This window comes from Haliotis asinina, chromosome 6 (genome assembly GCF_037392515.1).
Source record: "Haliotis asinina isolate JCU_RB_2024 chromosome 6, JCU_Hal_asi_v2, whole genome shotgun sequence".
In the NCBI taxonomy this organism is placed as follows: domain Eukaryota; kingdom Metazoa; phylum Mollusca; class Gastropoda; order Lepetellida; family Haliotidae; genus Haliotis; species Haliotis asinina.
In genome coordinates, this window is record NC_090285.1 from 19,184,403 (window position 1) to 19,196,028 (window position 11,626).

General features: G+C 39.1%; 1 protein-coding gene across 2 annotated transcripts in view; it reads right to left on the reverse strand.

Annotated features, from left to right (window-relative positions):
• LOC137287088 (Fanconi anemia group G protein homolog) overlaps positions 1 to 9,993 on the reverse strand; it is a 53,872-nt gene extending 43,879 nt beyond the window's left edge. The window contains exons 1-5 of one of the 2 annotated variants that reach the window (XM_067819216.1): positions 9,852 to 9,993; positions 8,094 to 8,242; positions 5,128 to 5,212; positions 4,430 to 4,585; positions 4,226 to 4,324 (exon numbers count right to left, since the gene is read on the reverse strand). In XM_067819216.1, the coding sequence (XP_067675317.1) occupies positions 4,226 to 4,324; positions 4,430 to 4,585; positions 5,128 to 5,212; positions 8,094 to 8,231 (478 nt within the window). In that variant the 5' untranslated portion in view covers positions 8,232 to 8,242; positions 9,852 to 9,993. The remainder of the gene's footprint in view (positions 1 to 4,225; positions 4,325 to 4,429; positions 4,586 to 5,127; positions 5,213 to 8,093; positions 8,243 to 9,851) is intronic. The other variant, XM_067819217.1, reaches the window with a different exon arrangement.
• Between the last annotated feature and the right edge of the window lie 1,633 nt (positions 9,994 to 11,626).

Genomic DNA, 11,626 nt, shown 5'->3' on the forward strand with positions numbered 1-11,626 from the left:
TGAAAAAAATTGATATTTTATACTTATCCTGACTCATGCTTAATTGCTTCTCTCCTCTTTCTGGCGAAGGTACTGGAACTCCTGAAATCCCTTGAAGTTCCCTTCTAGAAAGAAGCGGACATAAAATTCACACTCACTCATGAGTTACCTCTCCTCCTGCACACATGGTCAGCTGATTGGCCATGATACTCACTCTCTCCTATAATCGCCCGACACGAGAATATGAGAATTCAGCGTGTCTGTGAGGGGTGGCTGGGAGGGCTTTTGTCATGAGTCAGGATAAGTATAAAATATCAATTCTATTCAGAAAATTACATATTTTTCCTTATCCTGACTCATGCTTAATTGCTCACAGAATCCGACACAAATGGCGATGGGTCAGACCACGCTGGATTCTGCTGGCTGTTCAAAATTACGTCCAATAATTTCCCCCCTTAAAGGGAACTTGTAATGGCAATAATTCGGTCCTGTAATATCTAATATTCATTGTAGATTCTGGGGGGATCACATCCAGTCAAACTTGTCTTCCTTAGACGACTTCGTTGACTGACATCAAAAGTTACTGCAACTAAATGTCAAGATATAGCAATCGAGACTAGTTGCGACCCCTCTTCGTGTACAAGTATTTTCATTACGAGTACAGGGTCATAATCACTCATGCTAGTCTGTTCAAGATGTGTGCATGGACTTTCCATCATTATATTCCGCAGTGCGTCTGGCTTCCACAAGTCAAATGATAAAACGGGTGGTGAACTCAGCGCCTTCGGGAAACTGTTAGTTGCTGAGCAACGACAAGAGGCCCAAACTGATGAATGCCAGAGACGTCCTTTGTGGCTATGTCTCATAGGTATGTAGGGCTAGTGTAGAGGCCAAGGCTCTGACTTCATGTGGGTTGGAGGCTTGCAGAGGTTTCAATCCTGCTGCTTTAAAAGGCTCTCAATATAACAGCTCTGATCCACACTGAGATAGTGTTGTGGGATACTTCCGTAAATGTCTCAGTAGATATAGGGATATACGGGCGCTTGAAACTTTGCCTTCCAGACTTGGTACTTGCGATGTATATCTTCAAAGCTCTGACTGGATATAATGATAAATCTTGAGTATCATGGGGTCTAGGGATTGAAGATAGTGCTGGTATGTGAAATTGTCTATCCGGTTGACCTGGCAGTTGATTTTTGTAGACCCAGATGAGCTGTCTGCTGATGACTTGCATCAGAGTTCGTGTGGTTGAAGTCTAGAGCATGAATTTCTGACAGTCGTGCACCTGTAGCCAAGGAAAGTAAAAACAGCTTCTTCTGAGTTAGAAGTTCAAATGAGGTCTGATCAAGCGGCTCGTATGCATGGAGTATGATGTTTAGATCCCATGCGGGAGCTCAAAATCTACGTTGTTGATTTTCCAATTTGAAGGAGTGTAGCAAGGCAAGTAACTCGGGTACTTTAGTCAGCTTGGTCCCCGTTTCCATGATGACAACTGAGCCGAGAGTTGGCAAGTATGAAGGTAATGTAGAGCCTTTCAGACCTCTGGAATGTCGTAGGTGACGTAGATATTCCGCTATCTGCGGATATGTTGCCTTCATCACCGTGAAGCCTTTCTTCTTGGCGTATGTCTCAAACCGCTTCCACTTGTCATCATAAAGGGTGCGAGTGGATTTCCGTAAGGCTAAAGTAACTGCTTTCGCTGCTCTCGTCAAGTATCCTCTGTTTTTCAAACAGATTTTGATATATTCCACAGGTGAAGTTGGAACGCAGATGGGTTGCTGTGTGCCTGTTTGGTGTGGGGATGGGCAAGAAGATTTTCCCAATTTTGTAGTTGTAGTGTTGGTTGTCCTAACTCCTCTATGAATGTTGGAAACCAATGTCTCGTTAGCCAGTAACCAAAGTCAGTTGTAGCCTCTTGGTCTGTTTTATTTTCTCAGTGACTTTTGGTAGCAGCACTGGAGGGGGAAACGTGTGCGTTTTAGTCCTTCCCATGGGATGCTGAGAGCGTCTGTTGCCCAGGCTAGTGGATCTGGCACCGGTGATACGAAAGTTGCAGTCTGTTTGCAGAACCTTGTTGCAAATAAGTCTATTTGTGGCGATCCAAATGTCTGGCTGATTAGTTAAAATGCCTCTCAAAGCAGCATCCACTCTTTTGGTGATGGAAGAAGAGGACGAGATGAGGCATATGCCATGATGTTGCAGACTCCTGGTATGTGACATGCTTTTATTTGGAGATTCAGACTGTCGACCATGTTGAAAAGTTGAAACCACAGGTGTAGTAGAGATGGCGATCTCATGGACCCTTGCTTGTTTAAGTAGAAAGCCACAGTTGAGTTTTCTGTGTGGATCATCAGTAGCTTGTCTGTCAGTGTTGTCAACCAGTGATGGATAGCATGAATCACCAGTTTCATCTAGAAACTGGTTGATGTGAAGAGTTTGATTTTCCGTCTTCCAGATTCCTGCGTGCCTGTGCGGGTGCACTCACTCAACGTAGGAGGATCTCTCTCCAAATTGCATTGGGATGATAAGGATGACGGTGACCATCTTCCTGAACAGATGCGTGCATACGCCTCCTCTTCATCCTCTGGAGTGAGTGCAGACCTAGTTGAGAGCTCACCCAGAGCAGCAGTCGACGAAGTCGATTAGAGTCTTCGTTCTTCTTCAACATGACCTTTATCAGGCTCATAATGCATGAAGGCGTCTGCGTCAAACGGCTGCATTGAGTGCAGTCACAGCTGACTAGTAGAGATGTGTGCTGTCATGACTGAGGCTGCTGATGAAGTCAGCATTGTCTGACGACCCGGAGCAGTGACAATGCAGTCGTGGCCTATCTAGGAGCAGCAGTCGATGTAGTTGAAGACTGTAGTCTTTGTTGAAGATTGAAGTCTTCGTTCTTCAACATGAAGACCTTTCCAAGCTCATGTTGCATGAAGGCGTCTGCATCAATGGCTGCGTTGAGTACAGCAACAGTTGACTGTTTGAAGTGTAGCATCAACGCCGGCTCATCATAGACAATTCAGCAGTTAATGAAAAAATGATTACCTGAAGCTAAATCACCCGATTAGACATGACTCATGAAAGTCGATGTTGTCTATCCCTCGCACGCCTGTGAAAAGAACGAATTGATACCATAAATCTGAAACAGATAAATTTCTGCAAATTTCACAGCAAATAGTGGAAAAACATAAGGGCTTACACGCCGGAGCGGGTCAACCGCTGACAGCCATAATCTACACTATAAACACAATTCCATCAAGAGAGACTAGGTCTCAGTTGATGAAATACGTGCTATATCAACACCCAATAATCACAAATAAACAAATTTGATACATAAACAAAAAACGCAAATACCGCATTGGACATAAATGTAGTAAAAGGACCAAAATAGTTGAAAAACTTATTGCCGTAATGGAGACCCCAGGTAACTCCAGATGCCCTCATCAGGCGATAAGGAGAAAGTGAGTATCATGGCCGATCAGCTGACCATGTGTGCAGAAGGGGAGGTAACTCATGGGTGAGAGTAAATTCCACTTCTTTTAGAAGGGAACTTCAAGGGATTTCAGGTGTTCCACTACCTTCACCAGGAAGAGGATATAAGCAATTGAGCATAAGTCAGGATAAGGAAAAATAATACAGGATGGTAGGGGTAGTCTAGTGGTTAAAACGTTCTCTGGTCTTGTGAAGATCTGGGCTAAATTCCGCACATGTGTACAAATGTGTCTGGCTCGTTTCTGCATTGCTGTCATGATATTGCTGGGATATTGCTAAAAGCCGCATAAAATCAACCTCACTCACTAAGAGATTATACAACAATCTGGGTTTGTACACAATTTCAAGACCAAACTTTATGACTTTTTCAAGGCTTTTTGCAGGATTTTCTGGGCAAAATAAGGCCAATAAGACAAATAGCTACATTAGTACACCTAATCATAAAAATAACTAAATCTGACAATTTCTGAGCAAGGTTAGGTTTAATCTGAAATTCAAAACCAGCATAATGCAAAACCTTACCTAGACAGACATCAAGGTTAAGGACCAGTGGGCCTCACTAAGTCTGTAGCCATTGAAACACCATGAACACCAATGAAAGATATATTTTCCAGGCTTTCTAAGGCTAAGTGCCTAAATTCCAGGCTTTTCCAAGATTGTATGAACTCCAACAATGTGACGTCAAGTCAACTGACCAATCAAGGTTAAGCATCACTATAAATGTTACAAAATTATTATAGTGGAGTAAGAGTCTCACCTTGCAGAATCTGGACATACTGAAGAAGCTTGTGTAACAGTGGCATGACCGTCTGGTGTGGGAAGCTGGGACATGGGAGGTGCTTAACTGCTGCCAACACTGAAACATGATGTGCTTATTTCAGATGATTGATTTCGTCCAGGCTTTAATAGTTTCGACTAACACGGCTTGTCCTATCTAGGCTGCTACAAGATCAAGGTCTACCTCTGGTGAGACTTTTGCTGTATGCAGCTCTACACTGGGACATCACCGTCTGGCTGTCATCGCCGCCACAGTGTGTGTGAAGCTGCAGATTCAGGTAGACAATGTTGTAGACTATAGTCATCTCAGTCGCCATGTTCGACATCTCGGGTGGAAAACCTGCAGATGAACGACACTAACTGTGAAAACAATTAATGAAAAGTCGTTACATCGGCACTTTAACACCATGGAAATACAGGGCTTACAGTGGGTCAGTCTCTTTGTCAATGTTCTAAGGAATATACAGGAAGGAGGAAAACCTGAGAATACAATATTTAATGGAAATTTTTAAAGGCTGATATAACTTGACAATTGTGACAGTTACCATGAGCATCAGCCTAATTGACATGTGGAGTTGCCCCCCTTTCCCCGATCTGCACATCAAATGATCTTGAATTACAAGTGAATAGGGAAACAGGGTATTTTTTGTTAAAATCAGAAATTTGGAAAGCAGTCATTTTCTCAAAACAAGGATGTACTTTGACACTGCATTCCATATATGCAATAAACCTTTCTTCTTAAATTGGTACTAGCCATAACAAAGGTAATTATTACAAAAAAGAAAACCGGGAAACCGTTATGTTTGCTCAATCAAAGCTGGTTAAAATGCCTGATAGATTCCTGTTATTTCAACCATCATAATATATTCCATAAATACTTACTCCGTATTTGGATGAGGTACTTTTCCAGTTCGCTGAGAGCGGTCCTCAAAGATTTCACAGCATCCACTGGGGAGCATGACAGTGCCTGAATCAATGTAAACAAATAAAATGCTGAACAATGAGCAATGCCGGTATGATCAGTGTATGAAACAGCATCTGCCCTGCTAGTTGCATGCTTAGTCAACATTTTCAGTTATCAGCGCTGTGGGTTTCCTGGCATTTTTGGGGAGTTTCACACACTGGTACAATGCTGATGCAAATGTATATGGAGTCATCCCACAGATGACATCCTTATCGTGTCAGCTTTCTGACATGGTAAACGTCTTTGGTTATAAGGGCAAGGGGTCTGGTTCTTTATCAGGTCCATTCTTCAAATCCTTTTCTTATACAGTCAAACACTGTTGTCTTGATATTTTGAGGGACCAGGAACAATTATTGACTGTTTCCAAATATCAACACATCTGAGTTGAACACATCATTACATACCAAAATGAAAGAAGTAAGTGAGTGAGTTTAGTTTTACACTGCTTTTAGCAATATTACAGCTGGGGACGCCAGAAATAAGATTCATGCATTGAACCCATGTGGGGAATCGAACCCGGGTCTTCAGCATGAAGAGCAAACCATTGGAGCTTTAACCACTATGCTACCCCATCACCCCTGAAAGATATGAGTGAAAACATGAGTGTTAAGTTGAAACAGGGAGCACATCTTACTTAGATAAACAAACAAGTAACACCTACAACTCGATCAGCCTTAGTTAGTTTTCACTACTGCCACCTTTGATGCATGCCTCAGTGTGTGTGTTATCATGAAATGATAATTCATACCAAAATTCATTATAAATGGTAACCAGTACAAGCAATATATTAGCATTCAAATATTAGGAAAATATGAATATAGAATATTAGTTTCATCATGTATCAGTAATAGCTTAGACAAGACTCCTCTCAAAAGTAGTAATGCTTATCTCACAGAAATTCTATTGAAAAAGGTATAAGTTATGACCACACAATTTCATAGTTAAAATCCTAGCCTGAGGTAATCAGAACACCACTGTAAGACAAACCATTCACTAAGACAAGGGTTATGTCTAGACAGGTTAATAAACTGCTTTGATGAGGTAAACATGCTATCACCTACAGTAAAATAACATTATGCAAACACCAGTTAAGGGTCGTTAAAGATCCAGCCCAGAGTAAGCAATCAAGCATCCAGTAAATGTGCCAACAAGATTAATGTCACTTAGATAATAGGATTAAAAGATTAAGTACTCCCCCTGTCTGGTCACTGAAGTTGTAATGGTAGGACACACACCATTTTGTTTATTCTGTATTTCATTGGCTATTGTAGGTTACACACATTTTTGTATCAGTCAGCAAATCAGAATCTTTGTATTGTTTAAATTGTAGTTAAATAGTCTCCAACTTCATTTGTCCATCAGTAGGGTTTAGACTCCCAACACAGGTCAGCTCTAGCCCTCAGCCCAGAGGGTTCTACCGACTCTCTGTGGCCACCCTTGTTACTCCATCTCTTGTAAATAAAATTGTAATTAGCTTCTTGTGACTTCGGACTCTTTGCTGAGTTAATTCCCCCAAGCAAACCAGCACGCCAGTTAGATAAGGGATTTCATTGGTACCCTCACTTGGACCCGAGATCCATATCATAACAGTGTAAACACATGGAAACACAGTTTAGATGAATACTTGCCAAAGAAAGGTAGGTGTATATTGACTTTACATGCAAATACATGTATAGACTTTAAAGGTAGGTGTATATCGACTTTACATGCAAATATAGACTTAAAAGAGTAACTTTGATTGCTGGGACCATGAGATCACATCAAGATATCCAAAATATCAAGACATCAGTACTGAGTTAAAAGTGTTCAAATAATGATAAATAATAAAGGGTTTTGCCGGGACCAAGAAATTATGTTGAGACAACCGAGATATTGACTTATCAGAGTTCAACACAACAGTGTTCGCAGTGTTGGGCTGAATATGTTCATATATATTTTAAAAAAAGTAAGTTTCAGTATCCTTCTATCTGGCCGGGAAAATATTTTCTGTTGACAAGGGAGCATTGCAGCTATTTTGAGCTCATCTTAAAGGTCACATGCAACGTAAAACAAAACTTTGCAGATTCTGATACCTTTCGGTATGCACTTACTGCAACAAATCATCAAAATGCCAATTCAAACTATAAAGTTGAAAAAAAAAACTGTGATGAAAAAAAAAAGCCTGTGAAATGGTTCACTAATTTTCCTCCAGAGAAAAAGTGTTTTCAACAGCTATGCTGCACTGCGTTCATAATACATGTTCAATGAATAGGTTCGTGGAGCTTGAAAGATTATACCAGCCCTGAGTAATAGGTCATGAGCAGTAGTCTAATCTTGGTTGTGTACACAAAAAAAGTAAATAATCTACTCATTACACTCAAAAAAACCATGTTGATTGTGATCAGAGTCTGTCACATAGGAAACTCAATGTCTGGTTTATTGACACTTTCATGTCTGCTTGTCTGTCTGCTAATGACAATATGCAATGCACAACTTCAGTCACTGACCATAAACAAGCTGACTAAACACATTGTGAAATGATCAGTGGCCAATGAAAAAGCTGCACTACACTTGAGTGCACACCCAGCAGCACTGCTGACTGTTTGGTATCAAGGGAGGTAAACCCAAGGACAAAATATTGCACTTTTGATAATTTATAATTTTGTTTATTTGTTTTTTCTTAATCAGCAATGCATTTCATATAGCATGAATAAGCAATAACTGTATTTTCATTATGTTTGATTTTTTGGTTGCATTTGACCTTTAAGATACCGTCAGAGGGACGTTGAATTTTTCATGAATTAATCTGATATTGGATTATAGACCGTTCCTGGTGAGCTAAAACAAACTTACTTTGGAATGTTAAAATATTTGTGCAAAGTTTAGTTTAAGTTGGTAGTATTACCATCAGAACCTTGCAGACAGCTTTGTTAGACTGTACTTGTACTTGTGTTGGCTGGAACTTCCCATCTTCACATCCCTCCAGATACTCAACACATTTCCTGTATCTCCCACACAGAAAGTCACTCAGTAGATCCACCATTTTGATTAGTACTGGAACATCAACATCACTGTGGCAGAGGAGCATCAGATGAAGCACATTAAAGTGGCTAAGATATAACCCACGCTCTCAACGACCGTTTAAGTACCTATCTTAACTACAACACTACTACAATAGTAAAATTTGTTTGTGATGCATTTATTCAGCTGAAGAGGTAGTAGCTTGAACAAATTGGCAGTCCTCCTGTAAAACCTAGGTATAGAATCTGTTAACTCAGTTGTATGATGCATCTGTATGTATATTAGGAGGCACAACATGCATTACATACTAGCAGAAATCATATAATAATATATTATCTGGTCTCTGATACTATGTATGCTCTTTTTATGAAGTTACTAAATGTTCAGATGGGATAACTTGGTTTCTTCTGTTGACTGTATTTAATTGTATCTATATTGCGTAGACTGAAACTTGCGGCATAAAGGAATTGTCTGATTCAGGCTCAAATATCTAAAGAACTCCATCGCATACCTGGAAAATTGTTGATTGTGGTAACTCACAAAACTAACCTTATACAGAGACCATATGCCTTACGAAACTTAAGACAATAACAAAAATAATGTGTATGGCTACAAAGTCACAGTTGATATTGGACAGTTACTTAATAATTATGATAAATACAGTCTGTCTTCTGAATTGATATTACTTAATTACAGAGAGCAAAATAAGTAGATTTACATATGCCAAAACAAATGATCACAGACGGATTTGTAAGAATTCCGCCTGTACCCGCCACCTGGATCAAAAAACAAAATTACAAATTGACATATATACCTCACCCTGAATATACACTCAATAAACTAGAACAGGTATAAAAAAACCCAAAAAAACAATAAGTGAACTTTTTTCAGTGTTGGAATACTATACCGGGGAAGGACTCCCCAAAAATGAAATTTAAAAACAGCTGGGTACGGGAGGAACTCAGACGGAAAAATCATCTGATCAGTGTCTCTCTTACAGGTTGGGGAAACCTACCGATCTGCCTATGATAGGCAGGATTGGATAGTATAGGCAGTTCTGCCTATTTTGTTACACCTGGCCAATCAGACTATAGTTGGACTTGTTTTTAATTATTTCACAAACTATCAATTTCCGGACAAAATGGTTTTATTTGATCATAGAGATGAAAAGTTAATGGACCTCCTCAGCTTGAAAAAATTGAAACTGGAAAAAACTGAAGTTTATATAATGTTCAGGAAAAGATGTTTTATTAAGAACACAATCTTTCTTAGATTTTCCTTCTGACAATTAACACTGAATATCTATGTCATTAATTTTCAGCGAAATTTCTCGGAAATATTATATTCCTTATATTGAATTAGCAATTTCCAAACTCCATTATTATGTGATGAAAATTCTCAAAAAGGGTTTGAATGAAAACCGTAGGACATCAAAACTTGACTCATAGAATCATACTGATGTCCTCATGCGGAAATATCATAAAATACAGGCCGATCGGCCTATAGCAAAATAAGCAGAACGGCCTATACCAACACCTTTGGCCTATCGGTTCCCCAGCCTGTTTTATAACCCTTCTTTTCAATAAAAATCTTATATGAACAAATGTCACACAATGATACAACTAAGGAATGATGGTATTACTATGTAAAAGGTGCCTAATACATTGTCACCGGGCGGCTACGATTTGGTAGACGAAAAATCAGTAACAATCCATCAGCACGTTCAAAACATAAACTTTTGCCGCCATGATGAACTACGCTATGCCGCTTAATGACATTAGAATGACAAATTTCGTTTGACATACACCATATTGTAATATAATTTTTAATGTTTTCATGTTCCTTAATACGGGTTATTGCGGCACCCTACTTGGCCCATCAAACGTAAAATAAACACATAAATATATTTGCAAGTGTTTCAGGGGCAATTAAGGTGCTACTATATAAAGCAAACCATTCTGTATTTCACATTGACTCTAAACTTATTATGAGTTTTCTAATATATATAAGAGTTCTATAACTAATAAATAATTCATAATAAAATTAAATTAGATGTTGATATTTTTCAAATAAAATGTGTTGGAGAAATATAACATTAAAACTATCGTTCGGTTGTAAAATAATATCTGTATGTTGGGAAATGTTACAGTCAACGGGAGACAACTGCTCAGATAATTCCAGCGGGAAGTTTGCATGGGATTCCTTGTGACGAAGTTGGTTGCCGCTAGTTTCGCTCTCAAACTGACAAGACTTCTCTAAATGCTCAGAGAGCAATAAACATGACAAGCGCAAGAGAAAAGCATAAAATTACCAACACACTTGTGTGTCTGTTAAAAGCCATGGAAGGTGTTCGGACCACTGTTGAATTGAGGAATGAAAATTCGGTGCATGGCAAAATCTTGATGGTTAGTGGACAGATGCACTTGACTATGGAAAATGTCGTTTTCAGACCTGTCAAAGGACCTGAGCAAAGGTTCAGCGATTTCTTTGTTCAGGGTCACAATATTCGCTTTGTTCATATTCCTGATAATATTGATATCAGAAAGGCAATGGAGAAAATGCTTCTTACACGCCAGTCTGTGTTTTCTAACATATCGAAAGCAAAGCAACAGCGACAAAAGGTGAAGGAAAAGATTGCACAGAAGAAGGAGATTCAAAGAAAGAAAAGAGAAGAAACAGCTGCAAGGGAAACTCATCAATCTATTCAGACTGTAACCAGTAAAAGACCTGATGTGTAACCCATCCAGATGGTTCAGGGAATATTAAACTGATTTTGCATTTTTGCAATCATGATACATGCAAATTACCTCTTAAAACTAATGCCATAAGTGATATGGAGCTGTTGAAGGGAAATGCAGTAAAGTCTAGTGCATTCTCATATCAGACATTGTTGATTTTTTATTGAAAAATATTGTTTGTTCTAAGGTGTTAAATGTCATTTGTCTCCTGGTTAATATGTGATGCTTGTGCTGTGATACTGAGTGTTATTTGCAGAAAGTTGGATCCTATAATAGGGTGCAGGTTAAATTGTTGAATTAAGTGTGAGATTTGAAGATCCTTATGTGGCCAGTGACCACTGATGATTTCCCGTAATGTGTGTAAATATCTTACAGGTAATTAATACATGTATAAGTATCAGATGTTTTCTTTGTGTGTTGTAAAGGACAGTGAGTGAGTAAAGACTAAAGTTTTATGCTCCCCACCCCTTTTTTTCAATATCAATTATCATGGGGAACACCAGGAATGGGTTTCATCCTTTGTACACATGGGGAATTGAACCCAAGTCTTTGTCATGGCAAGCCAATGCTTAACCACTAGGCTACCCTACTGTCGTTGTAGAGGAAAGTGACAACTTAGACGAAAGAAATCTTGTTATCATGAAATGTTCGTTAAACTGCTGAGTTCGTCTTTTTAGTT